Source organism: Carcharhinus amblyrhynchos, chromosome 25 (genome assembly GCF_965287045.1).
Source record: "Carcharhinus amblyrhynchos chromosome 25, sCarAmb.v2.hapA, whole genome shotgun sequence".
Taxonomy (NCBI): domain Eukaryota; kingdom Metazoa; phylum Chordata; class Chondrichthyes; order Carcharhiniformes; family Carcharhinidae; genus Carcharhinus; species Carcharhinus amblyrhynchos.
The window spans coordinates 6,599,284-6,621,799 of NC_137348.1; the positions used below are offsets into that span (position 1 = coordinate 6,599,284).

The 22,516-nt window shown below is 44.5% G+C and overlaps 1 protein-coding gene across 1 annotated transcript; it reads left to right on the forward strand.

Annotated features, from left to right (window-relative positions):
- On the forward strand, positions 1–13,351 carry LOC145358252 (torsin-1A-like). Its single transcript, XM_080212113.1, has 5 exons — positions 1–237; positions 1,359–1,624; positions 6,806–6,981; positions 9,287–9,414; positions 11,839–13,351. Exons 1-5 carry the CDS (start codon positions 12–14, stop codon positions 12,081–12,083), a joined length of 1,041 nt encoding a protein of 346 aa, XP_080068239.1. The 5' UTR covers positions 1–11; the 3' UTR covers positions 12,084–13,351.
- Positions 13,352–22,516: the final 9,165 nt, after the last annotated feature.

Sequence of the window (22,516 nt, forward strand, 5' to 3'; positions counted from 1 at the left end):
GTCTGGCGGCTATGGCCGGGCCTGGCGGCGGGATGAAGCCGGTGTCCGGGGCTGCGCTGCCCCTCCTGTTGCTGCTGCTGTCCGCCCCGCTCCCCGCCGCTGCTATGGAGCCCATCAGCATGGGCATCGCGGTGGGGGTGGCCACCGCCCTGACCGGCCTCCTCAGCACCTTCCCCACCCTCTACTGCCGGCTGCAGGAGTGCTGCCAGCCCCGCTGGGTGGAACTCAACTTCACAGGTAAACCCCATCGCACAGCGGCCGGCCCCGGCTGAGGGTGGGGGAACTGACCAGGCTGAGGGTGGGGTTGGGGTCAGGGTCACTGTCCAGGCTGGGGGTGGGGTTGGGGTCAATAAAGTTAAAGTTTATTTATTAGTCACAAGTAACGTTTACATTCACACTGCAATGAAATTACTGTGAAATTCCTGTCGTCGCCACAGTCTGGTGCCTGTTCGGGTCGATGCGCCCAAACCAGCACACCTTTCAGACTGTGGGAGGAAACTGAAGCACCCGGAGGAAAGCCATACAGACGTGGGGAGAACGTGCAAAGTCTGCGCGGACAATGACCCAAGCCGGGAATGAAACTCAGGTCCCTGGCACTGTCAGGCAGCAGTGCTGACCACTGTGCCAATATAACAGTCCAAATGCAGGCGGGGATCACTGTCCAGATTGGGTGGGTGGCGTCAGTGTCATTTATATATCAACTTGAATGACATCCAGATGTTGAAAGCGCCTGACAACTCATGAAGTATTTTTGAAGTGTAGTCACTTTTTTAATATATGTGCAAAATTTATTCCATGTTAGCTTTAATACATTGTTAAGTTACGGTCATAGCCTACCTTCTTTCCGCTCCCCTATGTGTCGGGAGCAGAGAACCTAATAGGAATACTTATGGAGGTATTCAGAACTATAACGAATTTTGTTATATTCAAGAAACTGCTTCCACTAACAGGATGGAAGGTAACGGGGTGGGAGGCACTGGTTGGCAGGGAAACCAATTTAAAGCAATGGGGAAAAGAAGTAAGGGAGATAAGAATTTTGTTTTAAACCCAGTGATTTATGACCTGGAATCCATTGCCAAAAAGAGTGGTAGAAGCAGATTCGATAGTGACTTTCAAAAGGGATTTGGATTAATATTTGAGTTGGGGGAAACATTGCATGGCTGTGGGGGAAAAGCCAAGAGTGTAAGACTAATTGGATTGCTCTTTTGAAGATTTGGCATAGGGATGACGGGCAGAATGATCCTATTCTTAGAGGTAAAGTACTTCTATAAATACAAATAATGATGGTGAAACTCTGTTTTTGAAAGAATGCTTTAGTTTGCGTGATAATCCAAATTTTTTTTTTGTTATATAACCAGGGTTGCAAGCGGACTTGGAAAACAAACTGTTCGGACAACATATTGCCACGCAAGTTGTTTTAAAGGCTGTCCGAGGTTTCTTGATGAATCCAAACCCTAAAAAGCCCTTAACGTTGTCACTACACGGTTGGACTGGGACAGGCAAAAACCTCATTAGTAAAATAATCGCAGAGAACATTTATAAAAAAGGGTTGGAGAGTGACTATGTTCATCAGTTTGTCTCCACTTTGCACTTCCCTCATCCTGAATATCTCAGTCAATATAAGGTAATGTTACAGTTTGATTGGTTTTTTCTTTTCTTTTAGCAGGGTATTTTTTTCCTTGTACTCTAGTTGAGCATTCTTTTAAATGTTTCCCTTTGTTGTTCTATATTGTTTTATAAAATGCGCAGAATTTGAATTGTATCCAGCAATGCTAAGCATTTTTCATGTTGGCTGTGTCTTCATCTGAGTTGAGAGATCCTCATTGTCATCCCATCTTTTACAAAATGCTCACTATAACCAGAATGTCCTGCTTTTAAACAGGATCACAGAACTCAAATCCCTCAATTAAAATACAGCTTGTAACTCATTCCTCTTAACCCTAACACAACTCACTTTGTGTCGATGCTTTAGCTGTGAGCAGCTCATAACTGAACTTATCCCCCGTCAAGTAGTGCAAGGTTTAAGGAAAGATTTGCTACTGGGTCTCAAGTGAGCAGGTAGGGGAAGTGGGGGAACACAGAGGGCGGGATTCTTCAAAATGGGTTTTGTGATCCACGTGTGGGTCATGGCAATGTTGAAAATGGGTCACTGGGTATCCTGTTTAAACAAAAACATGGATGTTCTGTGGTTCTTTTCAAAACATCGCGAGTGTGTTAGGGTTAAGAGGAATGAGTTACAAGCTGTATTTTAATTGAAGGATTTGAGTAAATTCTGTATAAACACCCGGGGTGAGTTATAGTTATAATCTAACGGTGGGACTTTAGATGATGCCATATTCTGGAAAAAGCGAAATGAACTGCTGACTAAACACCATTCGAACCCTGAGATCAAGTTGGTCCCAGAAAATCATTTCTATGTATTTATTTATTTTACAATGTACAAGGTAAAGTTACCAACATTCTCATTGCAGAATCAATAAGCCTGATGTAAATATTATATGTCACATGATGAGAATTAGTTAAAAACATCATGAAGTGCCAACATAGATGGTACAGTGGTTAGCACTGCTGCCTCACAGCACCAGGGGCTTGGGTTCGATTCCTGGCTTGGCTTACTGTCTGTGTGGAATCCTCATGCTCTCCCCGTGTCTGTGTGGATTTCCTTCAGGTGCTCCAGTTTCCTCCCACAGCCTGAATGACATGCTTTGGCCATACTAAATTCTGTCAGTGTACCCGAACAGGCGCAAGAGTGTGGCAAATAGTGGATTTTCACAGTAACTTCATTGCTGTGTTCGTGTAAGCCTATTTGTGACACTGATAAAAACTGCAGCATGCTACGGTGCAGAGGGACCTCGGGGTCCTTGTGCATGAGTCGCAAAAACCCAGCCTGCAGGTGCAGCAGGTGGTCAGGAAGGCGAATGGGATGCTGGCCTTCATAGCGAGGGGGATTGAATATAAAAGTAGGGAGGTGTTGCTGCAACTGTACAGGGCACTGGTGAGGTCGCAGCTGGAGTACTGTGTGCAGTTTTGGTCGCCACACTTACGCAAGGATACTTTGGCCTTGGAGGGAGTGCAGAGGAGGTTTACTAGGCTGATACCGGAGTTGAGGGGGTTGAACTATGAGGAGAGGCTGAATAAACTAGCTTGTACTCGTTAGAGTTTAGAAGAATGAGGGGAGATCTCATTGAGACGTATAAGATGATGAATGGGATGGATAGGATAGAGGTGGAGAGGCTCTTCCCGCTCAGAAAGGACAGTAGGACTAGAGGGCACAGCCTCAAGATAAGGGGGGGGTGCAGTTTAGAATGGAGTTGAGGAGGAACTTCTTCACTCAAAGGGTGGTGAATCTCTGGAATTCTCTGCCCGTTGAAGTGGTGGAGGCTGCCTCGCTAAATATATTTAAGACGTGGGTAGATAGGTTTTTGATAGGCAAGGGGATTAAGGGTTATGGGAGAAGGCGGGAAAGTGGAACTGAGCCACGACAGATCAGCCATGATCTTATTGAATGGCGGGGCAGGCTCGAAGGGCTAGATGGCCTACTCCTGCTCCTATTTCTTATGTTCTTATGTTAATAAATAAACTTTAAAACTTTGGTGCCTACAAGACACCAAACTCTACAGCGTTACTATCTGTTTAGGGGTAATCTGATCACGAGGAATTAATTAAGTGGTGTAAAGTGAGTCAGACCTTTGCTGAAATGAATGACGTTTACGGTCATAGAGCCATAAAATCTTAAAACACAAAATGTCGTCATTCTATCTGAATTGTCTGTGCCAGCTTCACTCTCCAGTCAGTCCAGTTTACCTGCTGTTTCCCCCACAGCCCTGCAATTTTCTCCTGTCCTAATATAAATCCAATCTTGGGAATGCAAGTTAGTGCCCCACCGTGGCAACCTTGAGAATTTTACTTAATTTAAAAATATGGAAGTAAGTAATCGTGATCAGTAAAAGAACAAAGAACAACACAGCACAGGAAACAGGCCCTTGGGCCCAACGAGCCCGCGCCGCCATTTCAACGTTGTGAGTCCCCTCTTCCACCTGTGACCCTTGTCTGCACTTATGGCACTCCACATTGGAAACCAGATTGAAGGGAGACTAATTTAGGGACAATTTGTTACACCAGTCAGCCTAAGAGCACATCTTTGGGGTGTGGGAGGAAACCGGAACACCCGGAGAAAACCCACGCCAAGTGGCCATGAAACTATCGGACTGATGTCAAAACACGGCAGGTTCACCCTCTTTTAGGGGAGGAAACCACCTGTTCTTCCAGTCCTAAACCAGCAAGGTGACTCTTTATGGCGCTCTCAACTTGCTGAGCAAGTTACCCAGTTTTCCCAGTCCCTCAGACACAATACTGCTGGAGTGAATAAACCTTTACCGATTTTTACAAGTTACAGCATGACATTTTTATATCCAGCGACGTGTGGAATTATCCTGGCTTTGCTCCATATTAACTTACCGGATGCCCTTTGGTACTGTTTGTAGATCCTTAGAATTGCTTCCTTGATAAATACGTGATTAAGTAGAGTGAGTCACTCAGTTTAATTTGTCTTCATAGGAATGGCAGCAATAGTACTGGGCACTCGGACGAGAAATAACAGTGCCCAAAACATTAGCAATGTGCACAAGATCATATTCCTTGTGGGGGAGTGAAAAGTTCACGTGCTGCTAACGTATACTTTCATGTAAAGTGTTAGAATTCACCGCAGTTGACTTCTGAAGCAGATTGAATTACATTTAATAGACATTCAGGACAAAACAACCCACTTGAGTAACAGCCCTCCCACCATTTCAAGCATTCACTCCCTCTGCCACCAGCAAGCTGTGGAAGCAGTATGTACCACCTACAAAACAATATGCTGGACCAGTACCATACTTTGATTAGACCACACTTAAACTTCTGCCTGCAGTTCTGGTTGGCACATTATAAAAAGGGTATGGAAGCATTGGAGAGGATGCAGAGAATATTTACAAGGATGATGTCAGAAATGTCTAGAATTTACATATCAGAAAAGGATACACGGGCTGAGCTTCTTCTCAACTGACAACGGAAGGCTAAGGGGTGACCTAAGGGTGGGTGGCATGGTGGTGCAGTAGTTAGCACAGCTGCATCACTGTGCCAGGGACCCAGGTTTGTTTCCTGGCTTGGGTCACTGTCTGTGTGGAGTCGGTACATTTCCCCCCCACCCCCATCTCTGCCTGTGTCTGTATGGGTTTCCTCCAGATGCTCAGTGGTGGAACGGTGGCACAGTGATTAGCCCTGGTGCCTCACAGCACCAGGGACCTGGGTTCAATTTCAGCCTTAGATCACTGTCTGTGTGGAATTTACACGTTCTCCCTGTGAATGGGTGGGTTTCCTCTGGGTGCTCTGGTTTCCTCCCACAGGCCAAAAATGTGCAGGTTAGGTTGATTGGCCTGTGGGAGGGTCCCTCAGAGAAAAAAATTCTCCTTATTTCTGTCTCAAAAGCGTAATTTTAAACAGTGCCCCCAGCTCTGGACTCACTCACCAGGAAACATCCTTTCCAAATCCATCTTGTTGAGATCATTCAGGATCTTAGAATCGTAGAACCCCCACAGGGCAGAAGGACGCCATTTGGCCCATTGAGCCTGTACCAACAGTCCCATCCCTATAACCCCACCTATTCAATGCCCCTGACACTAAGGGGCAATTGAGCACGGCCAATCCACCTAACCTGCACATCTTGTGTATTTGAGTCAAATCACCCTCCTCACTCTTCTAAACTCTGGTGGAAACAAGCGCGCTTTGTCCAACCGTTGCTCAAAAGACAACCCACTCGTTCCAGGTATCAACTTATTAAACCTCTGGACTACCTCCAACACATTTAGCTCCTTCAAAACTGCACCCACCGTTTTAGATATGGTCTCACCAGTGCCCTGTACAATTAAAGTGTGGCATCCCCAACATCCTAACTTGGAACTATATCATCATTACTTCACTGTTCCTTCAGTGTAGGTTAGAATCCTGCATTGTGGCTGTACTTACACCAGATCGAGTGTAGCAATTCAAGAATGTTCCACGCCACCTTCTCAAGGACAGTGGTACCCAGATCCCCCGAAGACACAAACAAAATTGAACACCCGAAGTAGCAAAACATACAAGGAAAGAATAGGGAACTAAGTTTAGATGATTGTGTTGTGGAACTAAATGGACCAAATTGACCACCTCCTAAGCTCACATTTCAGGGTTGGAGTTCCGCCACGAAACTTGCAGTATACCCTGTGGAGAAAATGCTGGAAAATCTCACCATCCGTAAGGGGAGAAAAGAGCTGATGTTTTGAGTCCAGATGACCCTTTTGTCAAAGCTGGACTCGAAACGTCAGCTCTTTTCTCTCCTTACAGATGCTGCCAGGCCTGCTGAGAATTTCCAGCATTTTCTCTTTTGCTTTAGTACATTATACCCTGTGTATGTTAGGAACTAGGTGGCACGCCACATTCACTGCAGCTGCCACTGAAACAGTGGCATTCTAGTTGTACCATCCTGGGGCTACCACTCCCACTCACCTGATGAAGGAACAGTGCTCCGAAAGCTTGTGCTACCAAATAAACTGGTTGGACTTTTACCTGGTGTTGTGAGACTTCTTACTGTGCCCACCCAAGTCTAACGCCAGCATCTCCACACCCGGGGCATCAGTGCCGTAATAGCAATAGATTCTGACTGAAGTCAATACGTTGTCACGTCAGTCACGCTGTGTTGGGGGAGTGGGGATTGGGATGGAGTGTCAGGAAAATAAATATCACTTCTGTGAAAATGCATCTTTATTCAGAAGTAAATACTTCCCCACAGGAGCAGCTCCAGAAATGGATTCGTGGTAACGTTACCCTGTGCGGCAGGTCCATGTTCATTTTCGATGAGATGGACAAAATGCAAGCAGGCCTCATTGACGCCATCAAGCCTTACTTGGACTACTATGATAACATTGATGGGGTGGTGTACCGGAACGCCATCTTCATCTTCCTGAGGTAACTCTAGACTCATGGTATTTATTTGTTATCTATTGTTTGCCGTGTGGATGTGGTCAGTCATTGACTTAATCCATTGCTTTACAAAGAAAATGTAAGTGGCTAGGTCTGCTCACTTTAATGCAGACAAGGATAGAATCATAGAATCCCTACAGTGCAGAAAGTACCTTTCAGCCCATTGAATCTGCACCGACTCTCCGATAGAGCAACTCACCCAGGCCCACCCCATTCCTGTAACTCTACATATCTTGGGATACTAAGGGACAATTTAGCATGGCCGATCCACCTAACCCGCACATCTTGGGACTGTGGGAGGAAACTGAAGCACCCGGAGGAAACCCACGCAGAAACAGGGCGAACGTACAGACTCCACACAGACTGGAATCGAACTTGGGTCCCTGGCGCTGTGAGGCAGCAGTGCTAACCACTGTGCCACAGTGCTGCAAAACACATTCATCGCAAGTATTTTGACACAGCATTCATAATCACCTACATTTTGCAGTTTTGTTTTTAATCATCTACTTACCTTAACTCATCCAGCTCTTCCACATGAGTAGTAATCACTCCATTTCCAAGGAAGATGTACAAGAAGTTGTCAGGCTCAAAGCAGAGCTATCTGTCCAAATGCTCTGTGTATAACCCTGCTACTTTAATCAATATTTTTTTGCTGTTCATGTATCCACTTGATTTGCATTTTTTCTGGGTACAGTATATTAACAGTATTGCATGTGTAAGGAAAGACCTGTTGGTGCATTTACTCAATTTATAATGCAGAAATTGCTGCAGATAAAATTGAAGGAAATCTGGGAAAAATAAGTTTTCACGCGCAAGTCATTGTGGCGTAGCAGCCAACAAAGCAAATAAAACGTCAGAAAATTTCTGTGGCGATGCCGGCATTGAACTGGGGTAGGCACAGTAAGAAGTCTCACAACACCAGGTTAAAGTCCAACAGGTTTATTTGATATCATGAGCTTTCAGAGTGCTGCTCCTTCATCGGGTGAGTCAATCTGAGGAATCCTGGCTTGAGACAATTCATGCCTCTTTAATCTGTGATTATCCCTCTCTCCGCTTGCACCGTTCGTACCTGTAAAGACTTGATTACCTGTGAAAACCCATTTTCCAACCATTATCTTGCCTATATATGCCAGGTTTATGAAACCTACCTCTCCACTCATCTGATGAAGGAGCAGTGCTCCAAAAGCTCGTGAATCCAAATAAACCTGTTGGACTTTAACCTGGTGTTGAGACTTCTGTCAGAAAACTAAACATAAATTGAATTACAATTGTTCAGATAACACCTTGATAATATATTCTGGCAACCATAAAAGAAGGAGCGTTTACGTTGTGCTGTTATTAGGTCGCTATCCCAGAGTGCTGTTTAGCCAATGGTATATTTTTTAAGTCCGGTCACTGTTTTAATGTAAGCAACACGCAAGTTTGTGCACAGCTCTTTCCCACAAACAGCACTGTAATAATGACTCAATAATCTGTTTTATTGATGTTGTTTGGGGGATAAATATTGCCCAGAACGCTGGATAACTTCCCTGCTCTGCTAGTGCCATGAAATACATTGAAAGTTTATTTATTAGTATCACAAGAAGGCTTACATTAACACTGCAATGAAGTTACTATGAAAATCCCCTGGTTGCCACACTCTGACACCTGTTCGGGTACACTGAGGGAGAATTTAGCGTGGCTAATGTACTTAATCAGCATGTCTTTCGGACTGTGGGAGGAAACTGGAGCACCCGGAGAAAACCCACGCAGACAGGGAGAATGTACACACTCTGCACAGACAGTGACCCAAGTCGGGAATCGAACCACGTCCCTGGTGCAGTGCTAACCACTGTGTCACCATGCCTCCCAAGTCTGGCTGAAAGAGCTTGGATTTAACACCTCATCTGAAAGATGGCATATTCGACAGTGCAGCACTCCCCCTGTACTGTAATGAAGTGTTGGCCTTGATGCTGTGCTTGGTTACTGCAGCCACTAATGAAGAAGAGATACTAGTTATTGTGGGGATGTGTTGGGGATGAGAAAGGACAAAGCACCATGGATGCAAACCATAGATTTTTGAACAGTAAAGGAATTGAGGGCTATGGTGAGCGCGCGGATAAGTGGAGCTGAGTCCACAAAATGATCAGCCATGATCTTACTGAATGACGGAGCAGGCTCAAGGGGCTGAATGGCCTACTCCTGTTCCTAGTTCTTACGTTCAAACCACACAAACATTTATGACTTTGTTTCCATTCTAATCCACCTTTTGCCACTGTTAGTTCTAACTTTTTTCCCCCATTGTAAACAGCAATGCAGGAGGAGAGAGAATAACTGAGATTACACTGGACTTTTGGCAGAAAGGAAATCAAAGGGAAAATATTCAACTAAAAGATCTCGAGAGCAAAGTATCCATTGGAGTCTTCAACAACAAGAAGAGTGAGTGTGTTTGCCATGTTTTAGTTGGGTTTGGGATGGGCTGAACTGGTTCATAATATCACCTCCATGCAATCTGAGCGCCAGGTACTGTTTGCTTACGAGTGGCGAATGTGCTGTGGGAGCAGAGAAACGAGAAAATTCACATTGTTGGGAATCCTGGTATTATAAAGATTTTCAGAGTGTAAACTTTGCCAATTCTCATCAGTTAACAGAACTTTTTGCCACTCTCTCCTGAATATGTTGGTGCTGTTCCAGTGGATCCAGTAGACTTCCGGCATCTTGTTCACATGGCATTTCCTCACCTGGGGGTTTAGATGATGATAATAAGGGGGTTTCCCCCAGCACTGCCCCTGCACCTGTGCATATTTGACCATTGAGGGCAATCGGAAATTGGGAAAATGGCCAAGCCCCTTACTCTTGAACGAGCCTGGACTCACTGAGACTATTCGTTGAGTTTGCGATGTTGTTTGGCTGAAGGCTAATTCAATGCTGACCACAAATGGAATTTGGAGATTTTTTAGAATCATAGAATCCTACAGTGCAGAAGGAGGCCATTCGGCCCAACATGTTTGTGCCATCCAGACTCTCTCCCTGTAACCCCATGCGTTTACCCTAGCTCATCCCCCTGACACTAAGGGGCAATTTACCATAGCCAGTCCACCTAATCACGCCAACACGGGAAGAATGTGCAGACTCCGCACAGTGACCCAAGTTGGGAATTGAACCCGGGTCCCTAGCGCTGTGAGGCAGCAGTGCTAGCCACCATGCCACATACTTTTTTAATTAATTTATGAGACATTGGCAAAGCTGGCTGGCCAGCATTTATTGCCCATCCCTTGTTGCCCGAGGGCAGTTGAGTCAATGACATTATGCGACTCCAGAGCCCCAGCATAGACCAGACCAGGTAAGGACATCAGTTTCCTTCCCTGAAGGACATTAATGAATGAGGTGGTTTTTTCTGACAGTGGGACCTATCGGGTTCATTCAGATCTGCGTGTTTCCTCTGGTTTCTTCCCAGTCCAAAGATGTGCAGGTTAGGCTGGTTGACTGTGCTAAATTGCCCTTAGTGTCAGGGGGACAAACAGGGGAAATATGTGGGGCTAAGGGGATAGGGTCTGGGTGGGATTGTCATTGGCGCAGGCTTGATGGGCTGAATGACCTCCTTCTGCATTGTAGGGATGCTGTGATTCTAGGTAACTGATGCGTTTCTTTATGGATAGGTGGATTCTGGTACATAACCCCATTATTATTTATCCACTGAGCTTAATGGGGAAGGGCTGTTTAAAAGACAGATTGTCGCCATTCCTCCTTTCAGATGGTGCCTGATTAGAATTTAAATCCATCTTGGTCAATGGGCCTCTCTCCTACCTCCTTTTCTGAGTAGAGACAGGTTCTCACTGTCGAGATTATGTCCCCCTGAGCTGTATCAGTGGGATGGGGCGATGGTTACTTTCTCCTCTCTCCCTTTGCCACCTGTCCTAATAGTTGAGTCTGGGAGTGTTCTGCATCAACAGTAACTTGCATTTATATAGCATCTTTCATATAACAACATGTCCTGAGGTGCTTCCCTGGAATATCATTAAATAAAATTTGACATTGAGCCAAGTAAAGGTCGATTTTTATAAGGAGTAAGAGCAGGAGTAGGCCACTCGGCCCCTTGAGCCAGCTCTGACGTATGTTATGGTTCAGGTTAGAAACCCCAAAGTGTTTTATGAAGCCTGCCAGAATCATAAGTTTTGCATCTTGAAATTGGCTCAGATCAGCATGAATGTTTCACTTCAGGTATGATACAAGTGAAGCACTAGGGAGCTTTTGTCAAACAAAGTTTATTTAAGAATGTAATTTAACATGGTATGGTAAGAAAATTAACAAGAACTTCCATCAATTTCAAACAAGAAACAAACAATCCAGATAACATATAAATCTTAAAGATATTTACAACGTTCCAATCAAACCATTTGGGGGTGGCACAGTGGTTAGCACTGCTGCCTCTCAGCACCAGGGACCCAGGTTCGATTCCTGGCTTGGGTCACTGTCTGTGTGGAATTTACACATTCTCCCCGTGTCTGCGTGGGTTTCCTCCGAGTGCTCCGGTTTCCTCCCACAGTTTGAAGATGTGTGTGTTAGGTTGATTGGCCAGGCTAAATCACCCCTTATAGCCAGGGGGGATCAGCAGGGTAAATACATGGGGTTATGGGGATAGGGCCTGGGTTGAGATTGTTGTCAGTGCAGGCTCAGTGGGCTGAATGGTCTCCTTCTCCACTGTAGAGATTTAAAAAAAAATAGAATTGAGAGCAGGGGTTGTGGATGGATGGCCATAGGCCCTTGGATGAAACTCAATAAGATTGAGAAGTTTTGCCTGCTGACGATCGGTGAATCTTCAATTCTGGTAACCGATTCTTCTGTTGTTGTATTTTTGGATAGGTGGATTCTGGCACACCAGCCTCATTGACAAAAACCTGATCGACTACTTTGTGCCTTTCCTTCCCCTCGAGTACAAACACGTGAAGCTGTGCGTGCGGGAAGAACTGAAAGCGCGCGGTTATGAGGAGGACGATCAAATCATGACCGAAATTGCCGACGAAATGACATACTTTCCGGAGAGGGAAAAGATCTATTCAGACAAAGGCTGCAAAACTGTGGCCACCAAATTGGACTTTTACTTGTAATTTGGGCCTGTGTGTTTTTTTTTAAATTGGAAAATACTTTTCTACACTGGACACTTGTTTTTAATATTGACATAGAAATAATTAAAATTGAAGGAGGCCATTGATTCTTTGTTGCGGTTGATGAAATTTACCATCAGCTTGGCTTGGAGGGGGAGTGGACAGGGAGTGCAGTTACCTGCTGCCATCTCCACCCAATCTGGGTGTGCCACAGGCTGTTCTTTCAAGAGGCGATCAAGCTGCTTTTTAGGAATCGGGAATGCCACACTCTTTACACAGTGGCGAAGTAATTGGTTGAAAATTTATAATGAGCCGTGCCTTGGACGTTCAGTACCTTGTTCCTTGCAATGCGGATCCAGGGAAAAGCTTGTTCAGAGCTAACCCTTCTGTTCCTGGGTGACGTTTTTCCATTTGCCTTCAAAACATTCCGAGGGAGCTTTTGTCTGAACGTTTTTACAGGATTGGAACATAGAGGTAGAATTGTGATCCATTTTTATGTTTCGGTCAAGTTGAATTTAAACAGCGGTCCTCCTCTCTCAAGGGTGAATCTTGCGTCTATTTTCAACAATATACAAAATGTCTCGGGGGTAGATAACGTGGGTAGCCTTGGTGTGCTAGATTGTTGTAAAAAACAAATTACTACGGATGCTGGAAATCTGAAACAAAAGAGAAAATGCTGCTAAATCCCAGCAGGTCTGACAGCATCCGTGGAGAGAGAATCGAGCCAACGTTTCAGCGGAATTTTCCCCTGCCTACCTGCCATGGGAATCATAGTGGACGGGACACAATACATGGCAAAGGGCAGTTGGCTTCAGGCAGGATTTTCCAGCCACACTCGCCGCCCCACCGCTTCCCCCCACCAACACACACACACACACAGCCTGAAAGTCCCGCCCAGGGTCAACAAACCTTTGCATGGTCCGAGTCTTGCCCACCACGATTCCTGTGGAGGGGGAGATGGGAATATTCCGCTGCCCTGTTTCCCTGGCCACACCTGCCTCAAAACTGGAAGATCCCACCCTTCGAGTCTGGATAATCCTTCATCAGACTCCGACTCGAAACATTGGCTCTTTTCTCTCTCTCCGTGGTCAGACCTGCTGAGAATTTCTAGAATTTTCTGTTATGTTGTAGTGTCCAGTTATCTAAATAACCCAATAGAAATTGAAATACAAAATGTGTGTTAAAACTTTTTATACTTGTGACATTTTTAAAAAATTAAATAGCTGTTAACAGGATTTAAAAAAAATTAAATTCTAACTTGTAAAAAAAAAGGGTTATCTTTCCTGATTCATTTTAATTCTGGAATTTTTTTGCGAATTGCATCTGTATTTCATAGAATCCCTGCAGTACAGAAGGAGGCCGTTCAGCCCATTGAGTCTGTACTGCCTTATTCCTGTAACCCCCACATGTTTACCCTGCTAATCCTCCCAACACTAAGGGGCTATTTAGCATAGCCAATCCACCTAACCCGCACATCTTTGGACAACGGGAGGAAACCCACAGGGACATGGGGAAAATGTGCAAACTCCTCACAGACAGTGACCCAAGGCTGGATTTGAACCCGGGTGCTTCCCGCTGTGAGGCAAAAGTGCTAACCACTGTGCCGCCCCTTAGGAAGTGGTAAGTGTTAAAGCTAAAATACAATCTTGCAAACTACAGGCTGCCATTTCAGCCCAAAGGTAAACCAAACATGGGTTGGTAAAGTCCATTCAAAGATTGGCTCAGTTGGCACTCATCCCCATCTGAGTCAAAGTCGAGGGCTCAGCAGCCCCTCCAAAAAGAAGGGATTTAAAGTTGGGCCGTTAATCTTATCACAATTTCTTTTATCAATATTATTTTGTATAGAAGTTAAATTGAACAATTGCAGTTTGAGATTAAGAATGGCACTGGATTGTGGAAATCAAACTTAAAATCTGATGGTGTGAATATGCAAGAAACTACATATTGTAATGAACGTAAGATGTAGAGAGTATAGTATAGCAATGGAGAGTTTGAAGCTTTCGTTGCAACTGGAAATCTGGCAAAGAAAAAAACAGCTAAAATATTTATGCTGTTAATTAAAGAGTAAACCTACGTGTTTTAACCACCCACTAAGGAGAGGAAATTTAATTGCAGTGGGGAGCACGTTGTGAGTAAGTACAGTAGCTTCCATCCTCTTGTCAGATCTCCCTGCTTCCATTCAGTCAGTGTTCCTATAGCCCCTAAGTGAACCTCTGCCATTTTGGGTGGTACCTTCAGCTAGAGCACTACAAATCAAAATACACTCTTCCACAGGTGCTGGAGTGTGGTGACTAGGGGATTTTCACAGTAACTTCATCGCAATGTTCATGTGAGCCTTTTTGTGACAATAATAAACAGCAGCGTAGTAGCAGTGTTTAGCACTGCTGCCTCACAGTGCCAGGACCCTGGTTTGATTCCCAGCTTGGGTCACTGTCTATGTGGAATCTGCATGTTCTTCCCATGTCTGTGTGGGTTTCCTCCAGGTGCTTTGGTTTCCTCCCACAATCCAAAGATGTGTGGGTTAGGTGCATTGGTTACGCTAAACTGTCCCTTAGTGTACCCGAACAGGCTGCTGTGGTGTCTAGGGGATTTTCAAAGTAACTTCAGTTGCAGCGCTAATGTAAGCCTACTTGTGACTAATAAATAAATAAAACTTTAAAAAAAACTTCAAACAAATAAATGAATTTGCCATTCTAACCTAGTCAGGCTTGTCTGTAATTTCACACCAACTGCAAAGCGGTTGACAACTATCTTCTGAAATGGCCTAGCGAGGCACTGACTTGTGAAGAAGGTTGCAGTGAGGGAAGTCAAGGACAGGGGTCAATTGCCAGCTTTGCCATTCACATCCACATTCCATGGGTGAATAAAGAATAAGGGAAAGTAGAATTTGTAAAACAGTGTGACTGTGCAGTGGGTTAATGCATTTTCCAAAATGTGGGCGCAAAGCACCAATCCTACCGAAATAGTGTGTATGAGTCTAAAATCTGGAGTTGTGTGTCTTTTTTTTAACAAAAGTAAGTTGGAAAATTTCACAGCGCTATTATCCCTTGTGGTGATGGCTAGGTTTGTTGCCCAGCCTATTGAACTCATGTCCTTGGATAACCTCTTAGCATCATGCGTACTTCCCCTCTCCCAGCCATACAATGTCCCTGTACATCTTCTGAAGCTTCAGCCCAAGAGCCAAAGACCACCCAGCTGTTCCAGGAAGCTGAAATAGGGCAACAAAACATGGCCCTAGACCAAGGCGACAGCTTTTTTATTTTGTTTTAAATTGTGTGTTTGCTGAGCTGTTGTGGATTGTCCTGTGGCTCGAGGCGTTGGCATCTGGAAGGAATCTTCCACCCTGTTCTTCACCGCAAGTATTTGCGCACAAAATACGCTTCTTTGTCTAAGGAAGGAGGGGTGGGGACATTCCCATGAGGTGCCTGTGGCTTCTTTATAGGGTTGACTTTTTTTTTAACAGTTTCTGAGGTTAAGTATGGAAAAATGAAGTTTCTTGCCCAGTCTTTGCTCACCATCACAACAGTCTCCCCTGCAATTCACTACCCTTAATTGAACTTGGGTCTCTTTTTTCCTGTTTATGTACATTTCTGCAATCTTGCAAAAGGACAAAAAAAATGCATTTATGTAACTTCTTTCACAACCTCTAGAAGGCTCAAAATGCTTTGTAACCGATGAAATACTTCATCACTGTTGTCGGAAATATAACAGCCAATGTGCGCACAGCAAGTTTCCCAGCAAAATGATGGTAAGCAGACAATCTGTTTTTATGATTTGATTTATTATTGTCACATATTGGGATATAGTGAAAAGTATCGTTTCTTGTGAGCTATACAGACAAAGCATGCTGTTCATAGCGTACATGGGGAGAAGGAAAGGAGAAGGCGCAGAACGTAGTGTTACAGTCATAGTAATGATAGCTATGTTTTGTCTATGTATAGCACGCAAAAAACAATACTTTTCACTGTGAACTGATACATGTGACAATAATAAATCAAATCAAAGCTAGGGTGTAGCGAAAGATCTGCTTAATATAAGTTAGGTCCATTCAAAAGTCTGATGGCAGCAATGAAGAAGCTGTTCTTGATAAAAGCAAATTACTGCGAATAAGAACATAAGAAATAGGAACAGGAGTAGGCCATCTAGCCCTTCGAGCCTGCCCTGCCGTTCAATAAGATCATGGCTGATCTGAAGTGGATCAGTTCCACTTTCCCGCTTTCTCCCCATAACCCTTAATTCCCTTATCTATCAGAAATTTATCTATCCATAACTTAAACATATTCAACGAGGTAGCCTCCACCACTTCAATGGGCAGAGAATTCCAGAGATTCACCACCCTTTGAGAGAAGTTCCTCCTCAACTCTGTTCTAAACTGCCCCCTGCCTTATTTTGAGGCTGTGCTCTCTAGTTCTGGTTTCCTTTCTAAGGGGAAAGAATCTCTCTACCTCTACCCTATCTAGCCCCTTCATTATCTCATAAGTCGCTATAAGATCCCCCCTCAGCCTTCTAAACTCCAACGAGTACAGACCCAATCTATTTAATCTCTCCTCATAAGCTAACCCCCTCATCTCCGGTATCAGCCTGATGAACCTTCTCTGTACTCCCTCCAAGGCCAATATATCCTTACGCAAATTAGAGGACCAAAACCGCACACAGTACTCCAGTTGCAGCAAGACCTCCCTACTTTTATATTCTATCCCATTCGCGATAAAGGCCAACATTCCATTTGCCTTCTTGATCACCTGCTGCACCTGTAGACTGACCTTTTGCAAATGCTGGACTCTGAAACCAAAACAGAAAATGCTGGAAATTGAGTTGGTTGGTATGTTGCGACTTGACTTTTATATCTTTTTCGCTACTGAAAGTGGTGGAAGAGAGAATATCCAGGTGTGTGATCCTTAATTATGCTGGCTGCAGCAAGTGTAGACAGAGTCAATGGATGAGAGGCTGGTTTACGTGATGGATTGGGCTACATTCATGACCTTTCTGTAGTTCCTTGCGGACTTGGGCAGAGCAGGAACCATCTAGCACAACTTCAGCATTTGATGTAAATGATTAACTTAACAAAGAAACTTGGGTTTAAAAGATGTCTGAGTTTGCTTTTATGCTTCAGGTTGTATGCACGTTGTCACTTATAAAACACTAAGACTTTATCATTCATTTATAACTTGTGTTAATGCAAGCTTACTTCTGACACTGAATAAACTTTAAACTTTATAATCCCATGCGGTAAATGGTATCGAGAGGAAAAAGCCAGAAAGCCCCAGGCAGCAGTATCTATGATACAATAATAACAATACCACAACTGGTGTGTCGCCACTATTGGAGATTTTGTAACATCTGCCAAAACGCTACGAAATTTAATGGATAACTCGAGTAACAGTCACGCAGGTTAAAATTAACCTCCAAAGGAAGACATTTTATACATAACACATGTTTAAAATATAATTTATGGACCTGTTTGTTTTAGCACTGGAAGTAGAGACTTGGAAAAATAGCAGTGGTGTCCAAACTACCCTGGCTGTGAGAAGGGTGACTTGTTTTAACATAAAGACACACAATGATGAAATGATGTTGTCCTGTTGAAATCATGTTGCAGCAGCTGTTTTATTTCTATCTGTTCACAGGATGTCAGCTAAGGACAAAGCCAAAATCTGCTTTTCTTTATTATCTCAGGGATGTGTTGCCTATCCTCAATTGCCTTTGAACGGAACATTTCAGAGGACAGTTAAGAGCCAACCAGCAACTCTGGAGTCACATGTAAGCCAGACTGGGTAGGAACGGCAGATTTCCTTCCCTAAAGGGCATGAGTGAACCAGATGGTCTGGGGAGGCAGTGATGTAGTGGCATTGTCACTGGATTAGTAACCTAGAGACCCAGGGTAATGCCTTGGAGACCCGAGTTTGAATCCCACCACAGCAGATGGTGACAGGAAATGCTGCAAAATCTCAGCAGGTTTGACAGCATCTGCAGAAGGAATAAAGCCAATGTTTCGAGCCTGAATGAAGGGTCATCCAGACTCGAAATGTTGGCTCTATTCTCTCCATAGATGCAGTCAGACCTGCTGAAATTTTCCAGCATTTTCTGTTTTTGTTTCAGATCCCAGCATCCACGGTATTTTGCTTTTATACTATGGCAGATGGTGAAATTTGAATTCAATAAAAAAAATCTGGAATTGAAATTCTGATGATTATGAGATCATTGTCGACTGTTGTATAAACCCATTTAGTTCACTAATGTTCTTTAGGGAAGGAAATCTGCTGTCCTTACCTGGTCTGGCCTCCATGTGACTCCAGAGACACAGCAATGTGATTGATTTTCAACTACCCTCCAAGGGCAACTAGGGATGGACAATAAATGCTGGCCAACCAAAAACACTCATTCGTCATAGGAGAATAAAAATAAATTACTGAGACTAGCTTTATATTCCAGATTTTATTAATTGAATTCAAAATCCACTCACGGTCACAGTGGGATTTGAAATCACGTTCCCTGGGGCTCTGATACTGATCCCTGATTGCCTAAGATAGCAATAGTGGTGAGCTACTTTCTTGAACCATTGTAATCCACACAATGCAGCTACACGCACAGCACTGAAAGAGTGTTCCAAGTTTTTGATCTAACTGGAACACTGCCTCCCAGCGCCAGGGACCCGGGTTCGATTCCCGGTTTGGGTCACTGGCATGCAGAATTTTTGCACTTTCTCCCATGTCTGCCTGTGTTTCATAGAACATAGAACATTACAGCGCAGAACAGGCCCTTCGGCCCACGATGTTGCGCCGACCAGATTTTTTTTAAAAAAACACTGACCCACTAATCTAAACCAATCCCTTTTCGTCCATAAACCTATCCATAGATCTCTTAAACGCCCCCAAACTAGGCGCATTTACAACCGCAGCAGGCAGGGCATTCCAATCCCTCACCACCCTCTGGGTAAAGAACCTACCCCTGACATCCGTCCTATAACTACCATCCCTTAATTTAAAGCCATGCCCCCTCGTGCTAGCATTCTCCATCCGAGGAAAAAGGCTATCACTATCCACCCTATCTAAACCTCTAATCATCTTATATGTTTCAATAAGATCCCCTCTTAGCCTCCTTCTTTCCAGCGAAAACAACCCCAAATCCCTCAGTCTCTCCTCATATGACCTCCCCTCCATACCAGGCAACATCCTGGTAAACCTCCTCTGCACCCTCTCCAAAGCCTCCACGTCCTTCCTGTAATGTGGGGACCAGAACTGCACACAGTACTCCAAGTGCGGCCGCACCAGAGTTGTGTACAGTTGCAACATGACGCTGCGACTCCTAAATTCAATCCCCCTACCAATAAACGCCAAGACACCGTATGCCTTCTTAACTACCTTATCTACTTGATTCCCAACCTTCAGGGATCTATGTACACATACACCTAGATCCCTCTGCTCCTCCACACTATTCAAAGTCCTCCCGTTAGCCCTATACTGAACACATCTGTTACTCCTACCGAAATGAATTACCTCACACTTCTCCGCATTAAACTCCATCCGCCACCTCGCGGCCCAGCTCTGCAACCTGTCTAAGTCACCCTGCAAACTATGACACCCTTCCTCACAATCTACCACACCACCGACTTTGGTGTCATCAGCAAACTTACTAATCCACCCAACTATACCCTCATCCAGATCATTAATAAAAATTACAAACAGCAGTGGCCCCAAAACAGATCCCTGAGGCACACCGCTCGTAACTGAACTCCATGACGAATATTCACCATCAACCACCACCCTCTGTCTCCTATCTGCCAGCCAATTCCTGATCCAAGTACCTAGATTACCCCCAATCCCATACATCTGCATTTTCTGCAGAAGCCCACCATGGTGAACCTTATCAAACGCCTTACTAAAATCCATATATACCACGTCAACTGCCTTACCCCTATCCACCTCTTTGGTCACTTTCTCAAAGAACTCAATAAGGTTAGTAAGGCACGACCTACCTGCTACAAAACCATGCTGACTGTCTCTAATCAATTCATTACTCTCCAAATAACTATAAATCCTATCCCTAATAATTCTTTCTAAAACCTTGCCCACAACAGAAGAAAGACTCACCGGTCTATAATTCCCAGGGAAGTCTCTGTTCCCCTTCTTAAACAATGGGACAACATTCGCTGTCCTCCAATCTTCCGGTACTATACCAGAGACCAACGATGACCTGAAGATCAGAGCCAGAGGCTCTGCAATCACCTCTCTAGCCTCCCAGAGAATCCTAGGGTAAATCCCATCCGGACCAGGGGACTTATCTATTTTCAAGCCCTCTAGAATATCCAGCACATCCCCGGTTTCAACTGCAATACTTTCTATTTTACACCCCTGCACCCCAGTGTCCTCCACAGCTACATTCATGTCCCCCTGCGTGAACACTGAAGAGAAATATTGGTTCAATGCCTCTCCAATCTCTTCCGGTTCCACACACAACTTCCCTCTACTGTCTATAACTGGCCCTAATCTTGCCCTAACCAACCTTCTGTTCTTGACATACCTATAGAACGCCTTAGGATTCTCCTTAATCCAATCAGCCAAAGTCATCTCATGTCCTCTTTTAGCCCTTCTTAACTCCCTCTTCAACTCCCTCCTAGCCAATCTAAAGCTTTCTAATGCACTACCTGAGCCCTCAAGCCTCATCCGAACGTAAGCCTCCTTTTTCTTCCTAACCAACGAATCAACTTTTTTAGTACACCACGGTTCCCTAGCCCTACCAAATCCTCCTTGCCTGACAGGGACATACCTATCACAGACCCGCAGTAGCTGCTCCTTGAAAAAATTCCACATTTCGGACGTTCCCAGTCCCTGTAATCTCCTAGTCCAACCTATGCTTCCTAATTCTCTCCTAATAGCCTCATAATTACCCTTCCCCCAGCTAAAACTACTGACCCGAGGTTCATGCCTATCCCTATCCATCACTAAGGTGAACGTAACCGAATTGTGGTCAATTTCCTCCCAAAGATGTGCAGGTTAGGTTGATAGGCCATGCTAAACTAATCCTAGTGTTGGGTATTAGCAGGGTAAGAGTGTGGGGTCAAGGGGATAAGGCCTGGGTGGGATTGTGGTCAGTGCAGACTCAGTGGGCCAAATGGCCTCATTCTGTACTGTAGGGATTCTATGCTTCCATGACATGATAGGAAACAAGAGCCATTCGTCACACTAATTGATGTTGTGGACAGAACACACTCTGAATAACACAAGCCAAAATATTCTCCTGTTAAATCACTGGACCCAAAGACTAAATTCTCATCGAGTTTTTAAAAAATATATTAATTTATGGGATCGGGATGTGGGCTAAGCCAGCCCTAAAATGCCATCCCTAAAATGCTCTTTGATAAGGGAGGTGCTGAGCTGCCTTCTTGAACCACTGCAATTCGGCGATATTAAACAGTGTGGTATTAGCAACATATGATGGGAAACGAAAGCGTTAACGGTTTCAAACAAGTTATAGTGGCAATAGGTGCATAAGACATCGGAGCAGAATTAGACCATTCGGCCCATCGAGTCTGCTCCGCCGTTTGATCATGGCTGATATGCTTCTCATCCCCATTTTCCTGCATCCTCCCCGTAACCCTTCAACCCATTATCAATTAAAAATGTCCAACTCCTCCTTAAATTTACTCACTGTCCTGGCATTCACCACACTTTGCGGTAGAGAACTCCACAAATTCGCAACCCTTTGGGAGTAGTTTCTCCTCAACTCTGTATTAAATTTGCTGCCCCTTATCCTAAGACTATGATCTCTCGTCCTAGAATGTCCCACAAGAGGAAGCATCCGTTCCACATCTACTTTATCCGTACCTTTTATCATCACCTTGTGTACCTCAATTTGATCCCCCCTCAATTCCGAGAGTATAGGACTAAACTGTTCAACCTCTCAATGGGAGAGAATAGTCATTTTCAAAAACAGACCTTTGCTCCATTACTTACCTGTCTGCTTCTGGCAAACCTTGCAAGGAGGAAACCATCTGAGCTTCACCTGAAAGTAGTACATCTGAACTATTAAAGTATAGGATTGGATGCTGAACAGTTCTTTTCCCAGAGAGTAGTGAGCCTCCGGAATATACTGTTGGCCGGGTGCTGACCCTCTGATCAGCTTTGAGTGGACGAGGTCCTGACTGTGACAGAGATTGCATTCTATTTGTAGAAGGCAAGTGTCTGAATAGATAACACTTGGTCTGTGCGATTTCCTGGACTGTTTTCAGTTGCCTGGGATGGGGCAGGGAGGGGAAAGTTGGTGGTCAGAGAGGAACGTGACTGAACATTTCATCCTGTATTGGCCCGGAGGTTTTATTTCCTGCCCTTTGTCATTCCCAGTAGGTTTAATATGTGATTATAGTGGGTGGGAAGGAGGTTGCAGTCATGCTGGCCAGCCATCTTAATACAAGACAGGCTCGAAGGGTTCAAATTTGC

Excerpts from the sequence above, each read along its gene's own strand:
- LOC145358252 (XM_080212113.1), top strand. The coding sequence starts at position 12 with ATGGCCGGGCCTGGCGGCGGGATGAAGCCGGTGTCCGGGGCTGCGCTG. Across the intron at positions 1,625-6,805 it reads AATATCTCAGTCAATATAAG|GAGCAGCTCCAGAAATGGAT; the intron begins GTAATGTTACAG and ends ACTTCCCCACAG. Across the intron at positions 9,415-11,838 it reads AGTCTTCAACAACAAGAAGA|GTGGATTCTGGCACACCAGC; the intron begins GTGAGTGTGTTT and ends ATTTTTGGATAG.